The 19,113-nt window shown below is 50.5% G+C and overlaps 2 protein-coding genes across 4 annotated transcripts; one reads left to right on the plus strand and one right to left on the minus strand.

The window, feature by feature from the left end:
* Positions 1-2,622: 2,622 nt before the first annotated feature.
* Positions 2,623-5,652, plus strand: LOC102109926 (antiviral innate immune response effector IFIT1-like). 2 transcript variants are annotated; one of them, XM_005532847.3, is made up of 2 exons: positions 2,623-2,806; positions 3,638-5,652. In XM_005532847.3, exons 1-2 carry the CDS (start codon positions 2,736-2,738, stop codon positions 5,007-5,009), a joined length of 1,443 nt encoding a protein of 480 aa, XP_005532904.3. In that variant the 5' UTR covers positions 2,623-2,735; the 3' UTR covers positions 5,010-5,652. The 2 variants fall into 2 exon arrangements, with proteins under 2 accessions (XP_005532904.3, XP_014116859.2); XM_014261384.2 differs by having other exon boundaries at positions 2,720-2,806; positions 3,641-5,652.
* A 571-nt stretch (positions 5,653-6,223) lies between these two features.
* Positions 6,224-14,137, minus strand: RACGAP1 (Rac GTPase activating protein 1). 2 transcript variants are annotated; one of them, XM_005532831.3, is made up of 17 exons: positions 13,986-14,137; positions 12,758-12,846; positions 12,023-12,225; positions 11,564-11,700; positions 11,294-11,363; positions 11,030-11,083; positions 10,208-10,285; positions 9,972-10,089; positions 9,682-9,812; positions 9,095-9,259; positions 8,621-8,716; positions 8,226-8,424; positions 7,867-7,972; positions 7,478-7,610; positions 7,257-7,392; positions 6,934-7,042; positions 6,224-6,573 (listed from the first exon to the last, which is right to left on the minus strand). In XM_005532831.3, exons 2-17 carry the CDS (start codon positions 12,840-12,842, stop codon positions 6,498-6,500), a joined length of 1,896 nt encoding a protein of 631 aa, XP_005532888.1. In that variant the 5' UTR covers positions 12,843-12,846; positions 13,986-14,137; the 3' UTR covers positions 6,224-6,497. The 2 variants fall into 2 exon arrangements, with proteins under 2 accessions (XP_005532888.1, XP_014116858.1); XM_014261383.2 differs by lacking the exon at positions 13,986-14,137 and adding an exon at positions 13,579-13,707.
* Between the last annotated feature and the right edge of the window lie 4,976 nt (positions 14,138-19,113).

Here is a 19,113-nt window from a genome sequence, read left to right on the forward strand (position 1 = left end):
CTGTGAGAAGGATGAACACCCTCTCTAAGGTCCTGCTCTGCTTTCCCTCCTTGTTTTGACCCGTGGCAAACCACCACTTTCCCAAATATTGATGTTTTCATCCAAATAAAGGGGAGGGGGTTGGAACATTGTTAAAAAATAACCCAGCTGCGAGGCAGAAATGTAAAAGTGGTGTAAAAGCACGGCTCTTTTTGCCAGGCTGGGGAGAGAACGGCGCAGCAGCGTTATCCGTGGGAAGCCTCTGCCATCTGCTGGCACCAGCCTGTGCTTGGGGGAGATCACCAGGGAACAGACAGCAGGGGAAAATGGGCACCTCTGAGATTCACAACCCTTTTCTAGGAGAAACATCACCTGTTTTGGTCTCATCAAAAACACTGAGGTCATAGAAAGGTTTATGATTTAAAAAATCACCCAGTTCCACCCTGCCTGCCACGGTTCCATCAGACCAGGCTGCTCCAGGCCACATCCAACCTGGCCTTGGACACTTCCAGGGATCCAGGGACAGCCACAGCTTCTCGGGGTGACCTGTGCCAGGCCCTCAGCACCTGGATAGCAAAGGATTCTCTCCTCAAGCTTCCAAGCCAGGCTTTTCTTGTACAAATTAAATTAAATTCCTCTGTGCAAGTACCAATATGAGGTTTTAAAGTCTTTCTTTCCCCGGAGAGGTTTGTAAACCCAACCTGCAGAGCTGTGAACACACCCAAGGGCAGTGCCAGGAGCTGAAAAGGTGAAATAGAAACTGTGACAAACTGAAAGCACCTTTTTATCTGTCCTCTTACTCACAGGAGCCTCACCTGTACCTGAACACCAGTAAAGAAGTTATAGACAATTAGCAGGGAAAGAATTCAGATGTTCAGCCAGGACTCAAACTTTGTCAGGGAAATTTTGTGGCCACACCTCAAAGTATTTTTAGTTCTGGCCTCGGCTACTCAGATAAAGCTTCTTGAAGCTTCCCAATGCTGCAGGCACTGTTTGAAGAACATTTCCAGGTTCTGTCTGTTTTGCAGCTCACTCTGGTGGTTCAGAGCCCTTTCCTTGTGGCCCAGACCCAACTGAAGGAACTTTATAACAAACAGGTGGTTTTTTGGGCAAATAAACCAGGATTTCCTTTCAATCAGCTCAGAATTTGATCAGTGTTATTTGATGCAACAGAATGTTTTGAAGCCAAGGACTGTTTTCAAACCACCAGCAAAAATATTTGTATTTTTTTTTTCCTCTGCATCTTATTGCAGCTCTTTTGCTTTTCCTTCCCAACATTTATCTTTCACAACACCGAGCCTTGCCTGTACTTCCTGTTTGGCTGCTGGTTGGTAGTTTTCTCATTTGCTGTTATTTTTGACTTCCATCCAAGCTTTGTATGATATTAATAGCTGTTGCACAGAACTGTAATCATCCTCAAACCAGCCCTAATATTAGCAGATGTAGCCAAGAGCTGTTGTCAAGGCCTCAGGGATTTAAGCAGTGAATTTTCTCCTCCATCCTGCCAATTTTGCACCAGCCCAGGCAGCCAAAACATCTGCCCAGCACCCAACTCACACAGCCCCATCCTGGCCACCTCAGGCAAGAGAGAAGCAGCTTGGTCGAGCCCAAATGCACAGAAAGACGCTGAAAGAAGATGCTGATGTGAGAATTCAAGAATTAGATGTTATTGGTTGACTAATTAATGCTTCAGTCTAATCAAGATAGAGCAATCACTCATTGTTCATCCAGCAGTGCTAACACTAATAGCCAAATTACTCATTTTCTTTTAAAGGTTGTCAGCAATAGAAAAAAATAAACACAGAGGATAAAAGCATCTACCCTGCTCCTCCAGCAGTAAATTCTCCTCCTTCCTTTGCGCTGCTGCAGTGACTCATCAGCATCCTGAGGGGGAAATAGTGATAGGTTTTTTCTTCTTTGCTGGCAGGAATATGATTTTAAGGCTGGTGGTTTCTTCCTTCTCAGTTTAGAGTTTACTTGAGGCTACTTTATTTTAATATATTTTTTACTATTCTCTCTACTGGAATCTTTCTTCCCAGGGCTGCAATCCCCCATTACACCCAGACATACCACGTGTACTGCATTTTACCTTTATTTTTTATGTCACTTCCACTGCTTTCTGTCACCTGCCAAAGCCTCAGCAATGGATTCCTGGTGAGATGATGACACCCCTGGGGCCATCCCGAGCTCAGCATCCCGAGCTCTGTCAGCACTTCCTGCTCCTTAAGGAAGGATTTGGGATTTACCCCAGGGACACCGCTGTCCCTCACACCAAACTGTGCAAACACAGTTGCCATCCCCTTTTTCTGGCTGGTTGCTGTGCCAGGCAGACAAGATAAACCCCAACAAAGCCACCAGGGCAGATCCAGATGAGTCCTGGGGACAAAGTCCTGCAGCCTTTGGCTCCTCACCGATCAAGGTGACGCAGCATTTCCATTCTGATGGATCCTCCATCACCTTACACCAGGTGTAACTTCCTAAAAGCTCTAACACCAAAGTCCTTTCCAGCAGGGAGGTCTCCAGGGGGGAGTTCAGACCCTGCTGCTCTGATCACAGGGTTCCCTTCCTTGTCTATCCAATGTCATTTTATGAAGGGAAGATGGACAGCAAGAAGACACTTTCTTTTTCTGGTTTTAGCTCTTTCAGTTTCATTTCATCCTAGATAAGTGGTTTCATCTGACTCCACCCAGGAGAGAGCTTTCCTATTTAAGGCTCAGTCTGTCTTTCAGGTTACAGACTGTCCTGGCCAGGGTCTGATGCCACATAAAAGAGGTGCAGCCAAGCCATTGTCCCTCGACAGTGACGTGATATCCGCAGCAAAAATGAGGTAAGTGCACAGCATCCCTCCTTGTCACAGCTCCCACAGGAGTGTGAGGGGACAAGGCTCAGCTCATCCTGCCTCAGAATCTCACCATGGTTAAGGCTGGACAGGGCCTCTGAAAGTTGTCTTGTCCTCTAACTGCATCCAGACAGCTTTGGAGTCTCTCTGAGGGTGGAGACTGCACAACCTGTCCAGGAAAGCTGTGCAAAGCCTCTCTTCTTCTCATGGTTAAGTTTCCTGATGTCCAGATGGAGATTTCTAGGCTTGGTTGTGCCTTTCTTGCCCACTGGGCACCACTAAAAAAGCCTTGCACTTCTTTGCACCCTCCCTTCAGTTATTTCCACAGCTCTAAAATCCTCCTGAGCCTTCTCTTCTCTAGTCTGAACAGTCTCAGCTCTCTCAGCCTTTCCTCATGGAAGAGACACTCCAGTCTAACACCTTCCTTACCTTGCTGGGCTCTTTTTTGAGCCATTTCTTCATCCTTCAGCTGAAGGCACAGCTCCTACCAATAGAAGGTGAAGAAGCTTTCAGTGTATGGGTGGGGCTGGCTCTACTCTCCCTTTTTGCAGCCCATCCCTTTAGAGAAGAGAACAGCCCTGGCTCCAGGCACTGGTGACTGCACTCCTGCCCTGCTGCTCTCCAGTGGGAAGGCTCACTGAAAAATGGGCTGATTGGAACAACAATCTGGAGGTTCTTTAGTAGCCCGAGTGCAAGGGATGTGTTGAGCAACTGGAGAGAGTCTCCTCCTCCACCTCCCTTCCTCTTTTCCCCCCACTCTGTGTGGGCAGCCCAGGGTCCCACCCTTCCATAACGCAATTCACCATTTCCTCTTTGCAGCAGGGAGCAGCTGAAGGAGAAGCTGGACTCCCTCCAGTGTCACTTCACCTGGGAGTTGGACGTTGACTCTCTCTGTCCTCAGCACGTCCTGCAGAAGTTGGATGTCGAGATCAAGCACACGGCCCACCAGAACCAGGTGGCTCTCCTGGGGCTCCAGGCATTCCTGCACCAGCTGGACAACCAGAGCACGGCAGCTCTGCAAAGCCTCCGAGCTGCTGAGGAGCGCAACAACGAGGAGGAGCAGCCGGCATCCACTGCCGGCTCTTTGGTCATCTACGGGAATTATGCTTGGATTCATTACCTTCAGGGCTCCTATCAGGAGGCTGAAACCTGCCTGCAACGAGCTCAGCAGCTCTGCCCAACCCCTTGGGACGTGCGGCTGATCCCGCACATCCAGGCACACAAAGGCTGGTCCCTCCTGGTTATCAGAGCCCGCAACGGGCAGCGGGCAAGAGAGTGCTTCGAGGTGGCCTTGATGCTTGAACCAGAGAACAGATCTTTCCGTACTGGGCTTGGAATGGCTCTTTATTCCTCCTGGAATTTCTCCTGGCAACCTGATATGGCAAGCAAAGCCATAGCCCCGTTGGAAGGAATTATCAACGAGCAGCCAAATAACTACAGAGCCAAAATATATTTGGCCAGGCTACTTGGACAAGGAGATAAGGAAAAATCAATTGGCTTGGCTGAAGAATGTGCAGAGGGAAGCTCTGACCCCGAGGTCCTCAGACTATCGGTTTTTCTCAGGATGCCACAGTCGACAGAGCGAGCGCTCGAGATCGCCCAGCGAGCCGTGAAGCAGAACTCGGGTTACCACCTTCTCTACCAGGCCTTGGCCCAGTGCTACAAGCAACAGTGGCTTAAAGCAAACCAGGAGGACAAGAATAATGTACTGGATGCAGCCATCAGACACCTCCAGCAAATTGTTGAGGCGCATCCAGACCGTGACCTTACAATTGTCAGGCTGCAGCTGGCAGAGCTCATTGGTGCGAGGGATCCAGCACGGGAAGAAGAGATCTACAAGGAGCTGCAGGAGAAAATCGACACCCTGAGCCTCAGGTACCGTCAAGCCTTGAATCGCTTCTGGGGAAAGTTCTTCCTGTACCGGGGGAAGTCACTGGGAAAGGCAAAAGCCAAGTTCATGGCTGCTTACAGCATTCCTATGCAGACAGACCAGAGGAAGGACTGTGGGCGCAGGCTGAGGAGGATGGCTCAGGTCTACCAGCGCAACGGTGACCCCGACGCTGCCAACGACATCCACTGCTTCCTCCAAGAGGCCGACCGGCACCTGTATGGGGACCCTGCTGCGCTCAGTTTGGATGATGAGGATGACCCCATCCCAGAAAGAGCAGAGAATGACTTTTCCCAAGGCTAGAAGGGCAAAAGGAACTGTCTGGCTCTGCACAGCAGTGCCATCCCTCACATGGTGATTCTGCTGGCTCCTCATGTCACCCCATTGCTCACCCATCAAATCCAGGCCCACCCGTGGGTAACCAAGTGCCCACACCTCAGCCACGCTGCTGTGTCCTGCTTCTCCCCCAGGGAATGAAAACAAGAGTGAAGAATTTGGCTTACAGGGTCTGAGCACAATCTTCAGCAGGTGTGGACCCGTGTCTCTCCCTTGGAACTGCCACTGATCAGAACTGAACGCTGATTAGGGCAATGTGAGAAATCAACTCGTTAATTAGAAGAATTCCACCATTTGCAACAAACCAGGAGGTGGATTCCTCCACAAGATCGGTGAGGAGCCGTGATGAGAGTGAAGTCTTTCAGGACAGGACACAGACAGCCCCTGCTCTGTCCAAATGCATTTAACACTGCTGATTAAGGAGCCCACAGAGGTGATTTTATCTACACTAATCCTCAGAAGCACACGCACGCCTGCCCCCTGCCTGGATGTAAACCAGGAGCTTTCTTGTACTGGTTCCCACCAGGAATGACATTTGCATCCCTGTTTCTGGAGCCAAACTGTGGCTTTTAATATTCTTTGATCAATAAATATTTCTCTGTGTGATTTATCCTTGCTGGTGTCTTCTTGAAGCCTGAAGCATCCAGAGCATGGAATGCCAAAGATCTGCCCTCTCCTCACTGTTCTCACTCTCCATCCCCCTCCCAGCCCTTCCCACTTGGAATTTGTGCCCTTACCTGCAGACACAGGTGGACATCCCCCATCCCCACTGAACCACCCTCCCTCCCCTCACCAGCATGAGCAGCACTAACTCCTTTGGGCTTCCCAGGAACCCCTTTGGCTTTGCATCTACACCCTCCTCTACAGAATTCACCCCTGCAAACACATATATATAAATATATAAAATATAGTAGCAGGAAACGTTCCTTTGGAGAAGCCACAGTTCCTCGGGCAGTTCATTACAGAGAGGCTTTTGCCCACCAGCCCAGTCCAACACTGCCATCCTCAGGATTGCAGCTGCACCACCAGCCAGGTGGGACAGACTGTGCTGATGGAAAACCTCGATTCTGACAAAGTTCAGGCACTGCTGTGTCAACAACATCCTATGGAGTCCTAAAAACCCCAACCAACTGACCCTCATTTTGTGACTGCTCTACTTCACACAGGGAAAAAAACAGATGTTAGTTAAAATGCCAGTTCTCTAGAGTTTCTTTAATGATTAACACTGAACAAATCCTGCTCGTTACTGTTTTCACCAATACTACATTCAGCACAGCATTAGATAATAAAAATAAATTGCACTATAAAATCCCATTAAAAGTCTCAGTTAAGCTGAAAGATAAAAGGCAAAACATCATTTAATATAAGCTGCCAGGGGCCACAGAGACAACCTGTGCTTCTTCCACATGTGAGCATTGCTGTGCAAATGCCAGGACAAGACCAACTCCCAGGTCTTCACTTCAGCATAGGAGAGGCAAAGAAGTTCCCCTGATGCCCAAACTGGGGTGTTGACTTGCTTTTGCTCCCAAATCTAATTCAAGAGAAACACAAGAACATCAGTATGGATTCTGATTCCATACTGATATCCTGTTGGTATAACATAGACCAAACATAACAAGGTAACATCCTCCTGCTGGACACAGAAGTTTAAGACTCTCCCTCTTGCAGGGAACATTCACCCAAATTTCACCCGCCTCCCATACTAAGTTCCTCTGTGTACCACAGGAGGATGTTTGTTACCCATCAGGCAGCTGCTGTTCCCACAGCACAGATTAAGGGAGGGTTTAGTGAGCAGTAAATGCTGACTGCCCCCAAATATCTGCTCTCCTAGAGCACCCAAACCACCTGCAGTCATTCCAAACATGGCATGAGAGCACCCACTGGCACTTACTTGGGGGTGGTCTTGCTGAATGTGGAGCGGACCCTCTGGGACAGGGAGCTGGATGAGGGTGTCTTGGAGAGCTGCTGCTCCGGGGTGGTGAGAGGTCCCAGAATGCTCACTGCCAAAAGAGAGCAGCACAGTGTGGAGACAGCTCAAGTTTTTTCTTTGCCATGCAGGGAACATCAGGCATTCCCTGGCATCTGTCAAAAGCACTAGACAAATCTGGCATTTCCTGGCAGACTTTGCTTTTCCCTCTCCCTGTGTGAAGCTCTGAGAGCCTCCCAGGCTGCTGGGATTGCTGTTTTTAGAAAGGGAGGAAAAGGCAGGATTACCTTGAATCTCAGGTGTCCGTGGAGTGGAGTAGGCGTTGGTGTTCTCAATCACGTGTGCTGGGTCAATGTTCTCCTGCTCCACCATCATCATCTGGCTCCAGTAGTCCATGGGCAGCAGCAGGAGTCGCTCCACGACCTACAGACACCCCTGTGAGTCACTGTTCACAGAATCATGGAATGGTTTGGGTTGGAAGAGAGAAAATCACCAAGGTTTGTCCTACCTTGGGCTGACGCTTCGTGTCCTGCAGGAGGGTCATGGGGTCAGGATCTGGGACCGCGTGGGCAACTATGGTGGGGCCAAAGACTTTGGCCAAATTGGAGATGTCCATTTTGGTGTCCGGGCTCTGAGCCACCCTGCAAGATAAGAAATTCAAAAAGAATGTAGCTTCACCCCTTCACTTGTGACACAAGTCCCCTGTCCCACACACACTTGGCCTCTGAGGGAGCAGAGGTTTGTTCCAGAATTTGTTCATGCTCATAAGCAGTAACCAGACCCAATCAGAAAAAACACCCGTGGGGTAACCTTCCCCTTTCAGATCACAGAATGGTTTGGGCTGGAAGGGACCTTCAAAATCACCTGGTTCCAACCCCACTGTCCCTCAGAACGTACCTCTGCAGGTGGACCATGAGGAAAGCCAAGGTGTCCCTATTGGCCTGAGGCAGTTCTCCAATTGCTTGATACATAGCAGCAATGCTGTTGTCCTCATCCAAGATTTCTAGCAGGAAAAAATAATATTTAGACCTAAGAAAGTGCTCCCAGAAGATGCAATATGCCCCTCACAGCCACAGCTACCCTGAAAAATAAGCCAGAAACTGCTCATGCTGTGCTAATAATCTTGTATCCTGCCCAACTACAATTCAGGCACGAGGACTCCACAGAGCACCAAGGCCTGCTGGCTCACTTGACAGCAAAACCACAAGCACTGAGCCTCAGGAAAGAGCTGCAGATGTCACGCAGCAATTCCTCACCTGCAGCTTCCATGAAAGTCTTGTTTAACCGGAAAGTGAGAAGGGGCTCTTTCAGGCTGCGCAGGAAGTCCTTGAGAAGGCCACAGATGGCGTGGATATCGTCCACTTTACTGAGCAAAGGAATGTTCTTTCCTCTAAGAAACTTCTCTTTCAGTTCCCTCACAGTCTTCTCACAGCCAGAGACGCGGTAAATGCCTGTCTGTTGGCACAAAGCTTGGCTCAGAGGAGGAGGTCAACTGATTTTCTTCCATCCCCACCTTCTCTCCACACCTCAGTCACTCACTGAGCAGCACAATCCATATCATAAATACAGGATATTTGGGTTAAAAATTTGTGCTTCCCTACCACCACAACCCATTTCATTAGCACTGTTTCACACTTCATTTTCCTCTTACCTCATGCAGCCCTCGTTGCTCAATCTCATTAACACAGTGCACGATGATGGAAGGGATCATTGGAGGAGTAGAAGGGACAAAATCCATCAAGGTGCCCTAAAAGGCAGAAGGGAAAGTAAAAAAAAAAAAAAGACTGATTCAGTCACCAAGACATGGAAAATACTCTCTCAGGAATTCACAGCAAGATCTATGGTCTGAAAACAAGAATTGTTGCTCTTCTCAGGACTGATGAAGAAACATCACATCCATCAGCACAACGCTGCATCGCCTGCCCAGAGCTGCCACCTTCCCCACTCAACGCCCTCCTACCATCACACCCCTACACCCCCTCCCTGCTTGTGGAATGATGCATTAGCGAGCTCATTTGCATGTTATTATGCAGCTCTGAGCAACAGGAGCTTTTGCTGGGGAAGGCAGCCTTGGAGCTGAGCGAGTCCCCAAGCCAAGGTAGGCCCTTGTGGGGCACAGACCCACCTCGCCAATGCGGACCGGAGTGCCCGTCAGCGTGGGGATGCAGGGCAGAGGGCAGCGCTCCCGGCACTCCGGGTGAGTGACCACCCTGCAGTCTCTGCATTTCAGAGAGATCTTCCCAAACTTGACTCTCTTTCCACATGGAACACATGATTCTGGCTTGATAACCTGGTGATGCAGAGCACACAGATGGGAGAGATTAGTGCAGTGTGGTAACTTGGCAGGAATTAAACTGGGTAACAGTTCCCTGATCCATGCAGGTATTGACCCGAGACATAGCCATAGAATCATGGAATAGCCTGAACTGGAGGAGACCCACAGAGATCATCAGTCCAGCTCCTGCATAGGCACCCCAACAATCCTGCCCTGTGCATCCCTTGGGGCATTGTCCAAATGTTCCTGGAGCTCTGGCAGCCTTGGGGCTGTGCCCATTCCCCAGGGAGCCTGGTCAGTGCACGACCGCCCCTCTGGGAGAACCTTTTCCCAATATCCAACCTAAACTTCCCCCGACACAGCTGTTAGCCTCTTATCACACACATTTCAAGATGGAAGGAGATGCTTTTCCAAGCTCCTCCTGCCTGTAGACCCACCGTCTTTGAAACAAAGTCATGCAGCCTCACTCCCCCGTTGTGCTGCGGGGTGCTGGAGCCATCGGTGTCTGATTTGGACTCCAGCTGCTTACTGCCTATGCTGGACTCGCTGTTCCAGGGCTGCAAAGGACCTGGAAGACACAAGAGGACGAGGCTGACTGGCTGGAATCACCCTCTGCCCCTAAAAGCACAGCTATCATAAACCAGAAGCAGCTCCCAGGTCCTGGAATAACAAACATTTCAGGATAGGCCAGGTAGTTGTGTCAGGACAGGATGGAGATTGCACCTACCGCTCTTCCTCCGGCTCCTCCGAGGGTAAGGCACAGTCTGGATGGTAGAAATGGCTTCAATTGGGCCACCGTCATTGGGGACCATCACAGTGGTCTTTGCTACTATGGATTCATTAGCCTGGAATGACAAATACACCAGTGACAGGAGTGCTGACGGAACACAGGAGTGCCAGTGGCCCTGGAAACAGGCAGGAACCGTGGCCAAGCGCACACAAACCCAGCTGTGACCACCATACCTGGTCTGCTGTGTTGCTAATGGATCTGGATTTCTTCTGAGGAGCTGGGGGGCCCTCAGCAAACTTCCTGGAAGAGCGCTGAAAAGAGAGCACATTCTTGTTTAGGAGCAGGAATGCTCTTCACTTGGCATGACACTGGTTCAGCATGACTAGGAGGACTGAACGCTTTGTGCATCTGTGGTGTGTGCAGACAAGTCCTCCAGAGGTACCTCTGCTTTGTGGCAACCTTGGAGGTGCCAGGAAGAACTAGAAAACCTCTTTCAGATAATTTTCCTAGCCAGTTTTATAATTCAGTTCAGAAAAAGAAAGCTAGCCTAAGAAAAGAGGACAAAAAAGAGGACAAAAAAGCCCCAACAAACCCACAAACTACACACACAAAAAGCAGCAACTAAGCAAATCCCAGACTCTTCCCAGCTCCTCTAGGTGATGGTTTAAGGCTCTTTCCCACCTGTATCTTCTGCAGATTAAAGCAGAACAAGCACCAGCTCCTTTACAGCATAGAAAAATGTTAACTTTCCCCTTATGTCACCATTTTCCCCTAATCTGGGAGCTGTTAATAATCTCCAAGTGTTTTCTAGCAAACCCCAGACTGTAACACCACAAGATATACAGAAACTCCACTTATTTTCAGTAGACAAACAATGGCATCAAACTTAAATTTCAATCTAAACCCTCACAGCAGCAGCAGCACATCCATGCAAGGTCTGGCTGTGCTCAGTGGCTCAGAGGTCACTACAGGTGGCTGTGAGGTGACAGATGGTGGCATTGTGGCAGCCAGGGGGAACAGTGGAAACTGTGTGACAAGGAACAATTGAACAATACCCGCTTCTCTCTCCTCTTCAGCCTGACAGCTTTCACCACCGAGGAATTCCAGTCCTGGGGGAAATACATTGGTTAATGGTAAATACCACACAGCCCCTGGCCAGGGCTTTCATCAAATTTTAGCCAACAGCACACCCAGGAAATGCAAATCAGCTCAGCCACGTTAATATCCCAGTAATCTAAACACAAAGGGTCTCTGGAGATCAACCCCCTCCCCTCGGGCTTTACAGGGGAGAAGAACTTCAGAACGTGGAGTTACATTACCAGTGAGTCATCGGTCTTGTCAAAGCTGATGTCTGACAGAATTGAGCCAGATTCATCTATTGTAGACAGCCTAAAAAACAAAAATTAGAAGCAGCTTGTATCAGTTTGGCTTTCAGTCAGTCACGGTTCCAGAACAATCTCACTGACTCAGAAGAGCCGTATTTTAAAGTGGAGCAAAAAGGAAAACTGTTGACATGGGTGCGGAATGTGTCACAGAGGCCGACAGCTGGATTGATGCCTGACACCTCAAATAAAAAGCTGTTTCCTTACCTTTTGTTGCCTGCATTTCCCAGAGAAGTCTGTGGCCTGTTCAGGAAGGCAAGGACAGACTTCTGCTCCTCGCTGAGCTGGATGCTGCCCGAGGCATCACACATGAGCAGCTCCCGAATCAGCTGGATTTGCCGCTCCTGTGAGCACAGATAACATCAGCAGCTGGACACACTGTGCTTAATTACTGTAAGACCCCAAGTGTTTGAGATACCAGAGATAAGCTCTTAGAACTTGTGTCAGTGGGCTGCTAATGCTTGTAGGCAGGTAATGGCAGCTCAGACAGGTAATGGCAGCTCAGTCTCTTTTCCCAGATCAAAGCAGAAGGCTGCTCCAAGAAGCTGAACCAATTCCTTGCTTTTTTTTCCCCCTTTTCTTCCCATGAGTGGCACTGATCAATGCAGTTAAATCGCCTTGTCTCCACCCTCCCAACAGCTGATGGGTAACACAGGAATTACTCACCAGCTTCTCACAGTCCATCTCGGCTTTTTGCCGCCGTTTGATCTCCACATCCACCTGATTGCGGGCGTGTTTCAGCTTCACGTCCAGGGCACTGCGCTCAGCTTCTGTCTTCATGAGGAGATCTTTGTACCTGCCGAGCTCGTGCTCCGTTTTCTGCCATTCCCTCCGGTACTCCTCAAAGTTCTTCGCTAACTGGATAAACTCTGGGGAGAGAACACATGAGGCTTTAGCTGGGCAAGCAGAGGAGCAGCTGAGAGCAGGGATCTGTTCACACAGAATCCCAGGATTCCTGAGGCTGGAAAACATCTCTAAGATCACCGAGTCCAATCTGTGCCAAATCCCCACCTTGTCACCCAGCCCAGAGCTCTGAGTGCCACATCCAGTCATTCCTTGGACACTTCCAGGCATGGGGATCCCAAACCTCCCTGGGCAGCCCTCTCCAACCCCTGACTGCCCTTTTCATGAAGAAATTCTTCCTCCTGATACCCAGCCTGCTCCCAACTGAGGTGTGGAGAACCCAGCCACACGAGATCCATTTTTCAGACCAAGCCCTTCCTGTCAGCACCAGCCAGAAGAGCTGGAACACGAGACATTGCACAAGCAGCACAGTTTGCTACAAGCAGAACGTGGTCCTGCATAGAAATTCAGCTGGGACTCGATGTTTCTCCATAAAGGAAAAAACCAGATTGGGCTGGTTTTAGCATCTTCAGCAGATTTTTGAGGAACAAAACTCACGGCATTCGTTTCCTTCGCTCAGAAGCTCGGCCTGGCGCGTGAGCTGCTCGTACAGACCCCGTAGGTTCACCATGGCAATCTCCATCCTCCTGCCAAAAAAACACAGCTAATGACAGCCCAGCCCTTCCCTCCCACCTCCGAGCAGAAACCAGCCCAAAGAGAAGAGAACCAGCCTCAGAGTTACTGGTTGTAATGCTTTCAGGCATGTTCGAGAAGCTGCACGAACAAAACTCATGTTTTATGGAGATATATGCATCTACTTTTTTCCATTGGGAATGAAAATCCACAGCTCTCCACAGTTTATGGATAAGAGAGCTTCGGAGAGAGGCAGATCTGCCCACCTTAGTGCTTCCACTATCCTCCAGCACAGCACTGAGGGTCAGAACCCAAGGCAAGATGAGGGATCCCAAGTCCTTCCCAGCAGGAAGGATACAGAACAAAGCCCATGCCCTGTCTACAAATATCTTGGTACTATATAGGCCACTAAAAACCTGCAAGTTTTCAGCACTTTGTAAGATAAAAATAGGAGCAACATTCCGGGGAATTTTAATACAGTTTTAAATTTAGCTGCATTTTAAGTTACAGCTCCTCCTGCAAATAGCTGTTAAAATTCAACCAGTCAGCACATTTCTCTCAAACAGCAGCAACAACGGCATAAACAGAGGCAGCGAAGGGGAAAGTCTCCAGCTCAGCAAGACAGAAATGACTTCACTAATGCAAGAGGTGGCTGGGGCAGGCAGGGCAGGGAAATGCGCTGGTGCTGGAAGGCTTGGGAGAGGTGCCAGGAGAGAACACAACAAGCACAGAAGGCGTTGAGGTACCTGTTTCACAAGTACAGACTTCACAGGCACACCGATACCTCAGTAGTTTCTCTATCAGGCGGACTGGGCGGTGTGGAAGAGCTCTGCCCTTGCCCTGCGAACTCACAGCACGGGGCAGGCCCAGCTCGGTGCCTCAATTACCAGCACCAACATCACCATCCCCACGCCCACCGCGACCCCCGAGGCGGGGAGGTGGGCTTCGACCCCCGAGGCTGCGACCCCCGAGGCCGGGAGATGGGTCTCGATCCCCGAGCAGAGCGACCGGGGCTCCGAGAACCCTGAGGAATGGGCCTGGGCGGCTCCGGGATCCGCCGCTCCCCTCAGCCTTCCGGATCCCCCGCACTTCCCTGAGCGCCCGGTTCCTCCCAGCTCGCCCCCAGCCCTCCTCCGCCCATCCCTGCACTCACCTGAGCCCCTCCAGGTTCCCCTCAGGGTCCCTCAGCGGAGCCCCTCCAGGTTCCCCTCAGGGTCCCTCAGCGGAGCCCCCCCAGGTTCCCCTCAGGGTCCCTCACCCGGACCTCAGCGGCGCGCGCAGCCCCAACCGCCCCGCGCTCCGGTTTGAATCCGCGCCTCCAGCCAATCCCCGCTCGGTCCGGCCCCACCGATGTGTGTCATTGGCTGGGCGCAGCGGGATGCTGAAGCCGGCCCGCCGCCATGTTTGCTGAGGATGGGCCCCCCCTGCTCTCTAGGGCCGTTCTTGGGGCGCGGCCGCGCGCGCGCTGAAGCCGCCCGGGCGCCATCTTTGGTGCTGGCCGCTGGTGCCAGACCGCGTTGCGTAGGAACGGGGACGCCGTGAGGGCCCGGGACCCCCAGGCCTGGACCTGCTCCTTGTCCAGAGGAGCTGAACTGGGCAGGAAAATCCCTCCTCAGGCCGAGCCCTGGCTCTCATTTCCAGCAAAAACACTGGCACAGGGCTCGTGAGGGCCTGAGCCCCCCGCCGTGGTTCTGCAAAAGGTCCCTGCAAGGGGCTGGCTGCAGCCGGGTGAGGGTTGAAATTCACCGCGAGGCTGCTTATGAAGTGTTGGCGCTTGAGAAATACGATGCCTTGCCTGATTTTTGTCTTTAAATGTTGATTTGAGTAACAGCCGGCAACTTGCGCCAAAGGCGAAACCCATTTCAAGCCACGTACGAGTCTTCCCTGTGCAGGCGTTTAAAATGCAAACAGATAAAACCCAAACCCAACAATCACACAAAGGGAATTCACATAATAATAAAATAACAACGCGCTTTAATCTTTTAAATCTGAAACAAAACAGCGGGTAATTGAAGAATGGATATTAGCAATTAGAAAGCGGAACTAAATGCTTAAAATTGCGCAGTGGAAAAGGGAGTTCATAAAGCAGATTGCTCTCATCATCCAGCTGCTTTGTTGGAACTGCTTTATTTAGGGTATATAGTTTGTTTTAACTTAATAATAATTAATTTGTAATAGATTGTAAAAAGCCTCAAGATCTTTGGAAAAGTAAACGTTACTGTGAAGAAGAGAGCAAAAATTATCTACATTTTATAGGGGAAGTGAGGCCTAGAAGGGACACAACTCATCCTCTGAGCAAACGGCCAAGCAAGAGAAAGGTTCTGACTTTGATAAATGAACTTATAGATCACCCAAAAGGCCAATTTGCCCCTGTCTGGGAAGAAGCTGGAGGTTGAAGGGTACACCTGGCTCTGCAGAGTCTCTTGTGCAGGTACATTCCCCCCTTTGTGATGAGGCTCAGCTGTTTTGGTGTCAGCCCGGGGCCTCCTGCAGCTCCTGCCTGTAATTAAATCTTTGAAGATGCTAAGATGTCTCTATTGGCAGATCGTATTTATAGGCAGGCGAGTTGTTTTAGTGTCGTTCTGAAGAGTTAAGGAAGCTTTTGCTCATAAGCAAATTCTGTTCTCTTTCAAATTGTCATCCGCAATCTCATGCCAATAAAAAAGCACATTATTTTAGATGATTGCCCCCGCGGTGCTTGTAGTGAGTTACTGCAGTAGGTGCTGGGCTTGTGTTACACAAATTACATTTCTTCCATATGTGTTCAACCATCGTCCTTCCAAATCCTCCTCTGAATCAGGAGGGCAGCAGGATCTGAGCACCCCAAAAAGCTGCTCAGAACCCCCTCAGCCTGTGCTGTGGACCTGGCAAACGAGCATTTGCTCAGCCCCAGGCCCTAAAACCTTTGTGGAGCCTCTTTTCCTCCTCCTCGGTTGATGAATGATGAGAGCAGAGAGGTCAGCAGCACCTTTCATTTGGAGCTTTATTCGCCGGAGAAGAAAGGCAGAAGGACTGAGGGCCTTTTCAGGAGCTGCTTTATGGCAAAGTAATTATATTCCCTTTTTGTTTGTGTCAGGAAGGGGGGGAGAAGCCTTGAAATGTCTCATCTGGGAAACCGTTAATAGAATTTATGCTAATTTGATGATTCCGGCGATTACTGGCGGAAGCACTTCACATTCTCAGGCAGCAGAAATTCTCCTCCAGCTCCTCCCGCAGCCTCACTGGGTTGGTCTTCAGCCCATTCTCCACCTCCAGCCACTGCAGACCCTTCACTGGGCAGCTCTGGCCGACCCCAGGGACCCCAGGATGTGACCCCAGGATGTGACTGGGCTCCATGCCCATGGTGACCCCATTCCTCGATCTTTTGGGGCAGGATGGAAGGAAAACCTGCCCTGGTGCCTCACTGTGTGAGCAAAGCCAAACCTCTCCCTGCCAGCCTCATCCTCTGGTGAAGCTTTGCAAACACCGATTGCTCTGCCCAGCTCCCGTAATTAACTCTGCAATTGCAAACCCATTTGTGCAGCTTTGTGCTCAGGGGAAACCTTTATTAAGTTCCTTTTAATCCAAAACCAGTTAGAGCACGATGGTCTTCATAAACAGTCATTCAAAAAAGAAAAAAAAAAAAAAAAAAAAAAAAGGCAGGGGGAGGCAAGTGGAATTAGACATTTTAAGACAGCAACCTTTCTCCAGGGAAAAAAAAGGGAGAAAAAATAAATCTTAGATGCATTTCCTTGATGCATTCATACAGCAGGGGTGTTAAAAAGGAGTTGTTCTGTAGCAAGAGGGAAAAAAACATCGTGCTGAGCAGCGAGGGCAGCCGAGGTTTAGCCAGAGGAAGATGGACCTTTTAGGGAATTAATTTCTGATTTCTCCTGGCTGGCCAGAGGCAGAGGCCGGCAGATGGCATCAGGCTCATGTGCTGGGTGGGAGCTGCTGGGCAAAATGTGGCCAGAGCATCACCCACGGGGGGGCTGGGAGCAGGGGGATGAGGAGTCCATGGGGTCTGTGAGGAGGGGCCAGAAGGACCCTGTTTTTGCCATTAGTCCAACAACAAACCAGGTTCATGTGTGATGTCCTGCCTAAGAGAAGCCGGGGTGTTTCCTACATCAGCTTCGGGGTGAAGATCACTCGGACGGGAGGAGCCGAAGTCGCCGCGCTCCTCGAAGTGAAACAGTGCATTAACGTCAGCAGAGAAGCCACGGCCTTATCCTGAACTCCTTAAAAAACAAAGGGTGTCTCTATTGCCTTCATCTGGCTTTTAATGAATGACCTCGTGTCGCCGGGAGCTGCGTGCAGTGACAAAGGACCTTTGTGGGCCGATATTTATGATTTCATTTAAGGCAGGGAGTAAGCTAAGGCAGAGGGCTGGAAAATAAGAGCTGAGCTGATGGTTCTGTCTTTAAACTCAAGGGATCTTTATCTAGTTTTTGTGTTAATACAGTTGTCATCTCTTAAATATTTGAGCAACTCACAGCCGTGAAGGCTCCCACCCCAAAGGGACACGGGAAAATGACTCCGGCTCTCCCAAACCCACACCCTCCTCTGGACCTGGGGAGAGAAGAAGGGTTTGCATTTTCCTAGAGCCCCCCAAACCACACGTGAAGCCTGCTGTGAGTGCCCACGACCTGCTCATGGGGGGCCCCAGGCTCCACCGCCCCTCCCCACACCAGCCACTTGCCAACACTGATAAATTTTTTGCCTTTTCCTTCGGCAGGCCTTGGTGGAGGATTAAACAGCTGGGAGTCGGGAGTGAGAGCGTGTCCCCTCTCCTTTGCCATGCAAACAGAGAAAATTAATCTCCCAGCTTCCTCTGATATTTGGGCTGAATTACAAGCTGGGAGCGGAGATAAACCGCGGGCGAAGGAAGGCACAGGTACAGCGGAGCCGGGCTGCTGGCACAGGCCTTTGTCCGTGCAGATAACACTCCCCTCCTGGAGTCATGCATAATTCACCAGTGCTGCCTCCCTGGTCCTGGTCATCCCTCCCTCTGCTCGCTCTGCTCTCCTCCCTGAGCAGCTGGAAGCTCGGTGTCCGGGTGAGGACACGCTCGTGTGGGAGCCATCGTGTGTGCGGTGACACATCAAACCTCAGTGACAGCCTGCTGGGACAAAGGGGACCTTGTCCCCTCTCCCTGGAGGCTGATGGAGCAGAGGGGTGATACCCCACAGCCTGTGCTGCCGTGGGGCACCCCCTGCAATTCCCACCTGCAGTCCAGCCAAAGCACGGCAGCACATCCTCTCCTGCCAGGGCCTGGGCTGTGTTTGAAATGCCCATCACATCCCAGCTAACCACGCAATCTCCCTAAATCCCTCCACGTTATACTTGGATAGAGGTTGCATCCTCTGGGATACCAACCCCAGCATTTAACACACACCAACTGCATTTTATTTGGTCGATCATCCGGAGGCTCCTCTGCACCGTTCCTGACAGAACTGTGCCACACAGAGTGGGAAAGCCATGGAGGTTTTCCACAGCTACCAAGAGTTCCTCTCCCAGAACAAAGCAAGAACAACCTCGGTCACTCCCAGCCAAACAGCAAAAACACACACACACACACCTGCTTAATGATTTTTGCTTTGTAAACGAAAGCGGTGCCATGAGTTTAATAACCACTGCTTGGGAGTAATTGGGGCGATTATTGTATGGCCCAGGGGGAAAATTGCAGCTTGTTATCTCCAGGGAGTAGCATTAGGATCCAGCAGATAATCAGACCGTTATTTGTTGCACTTCAGATGACATTTCTCATGGATTTAGAAACGATAGTGATCGAGCCATGTTGTCAGAGCCACTGCCAAACTGCGGAGTCCAGAGACCTGGAAGCTAAATAGCCCCTGAAGCTGCCTGGGACAGCTGGTCTTCCAGCAGGAATAACACACCTGTGTGCCACATCGAGCTCAAAGACATCCAGACCTCAGCAACACTCGTCTCTTCTTTAATTTGATCTTCTCATAAGAGAGACAACACTCAGGATGAGGATGCAAAGGGATCAGCTCTAACGTGCCACCAGCCAGATCTATACTCAGTGATTAGGTTTCTTGAGACCTTCCTTCTTGTTTTTCCCTCTCCACCCCAATCAATGGTCTCTGTCTGTCCCCTTGCTTCCAGCAGCCCTGAAATTTGAGGCTTGGGCAGGAGATGCAGCATCAGGGCTGTTGCCTGCAGGGTCCTGGGTTTCTGAGCTGGGGGAGCCAGTCCCAGCACACCCAGATAGGGTGGGTGGGTGAGACACAGCACAGCTCCCACTGTGAGACACAGCACAGCTCCCACTGACACGGCCCCCA

The sequence above is a fragment of the Pseudopodoces humilis genome, chromosome 32, assembly GCF_049639895.1.
Source record: "Pseudopodoces humilis isolate 2021_Gansu_Grassland_sample_001 chromosome 32, ASM4963989v1, whole genome shotgun sequence".
Taxonomy (NCBI): domain Eukaryota; kingdom Metazoa; phylum Chordata; class Aves; order Passeriformes; family Paridae; genus Pseudopodoces; species Pseudopodoces humilis.

Excerpts from the sequence above, each read along its gene's own strand:
- LOC102109926 (XM_005532847.3), top strand. The coding sequence starts at position 2,736 with ATGCCACATAAAAGAGGTGCAGCCAAGCCATTGTCCCTCGACAGTGAC. Across the intron at positions 2,807-3,637 it reads ATATCCGCAGCAAAAATGAG|CAGGGAGCAGCTGAAGGAGA; the intron begins GTAAGTGCACAG and ends TCCTCTTTGCAG.
- RACGAP1 (XM_005532831.3), bottom strand. The coding sequence starts at position 12,842 with ATGGAGATTGCCATGGTGAACCTACGGGGTCTGTACGAGCAGCTCACG. Across the intron at positions 12,226-12,757 it reads GAGCGAAGGAAACGAATGCC|AGTTTATCCAGTTAGCGAAG; the intron begins GTGAGTTTTGTT and ends TTCTCTCCCCAG. Across the intron at positions 8,425-8,620 it reads AGCAACGAGGGCTGCATGAG|ACAGGCATTTACCGCGTCTC; the intron begins GTAAGAGGAAAA and ends TTGTGCCAACAG.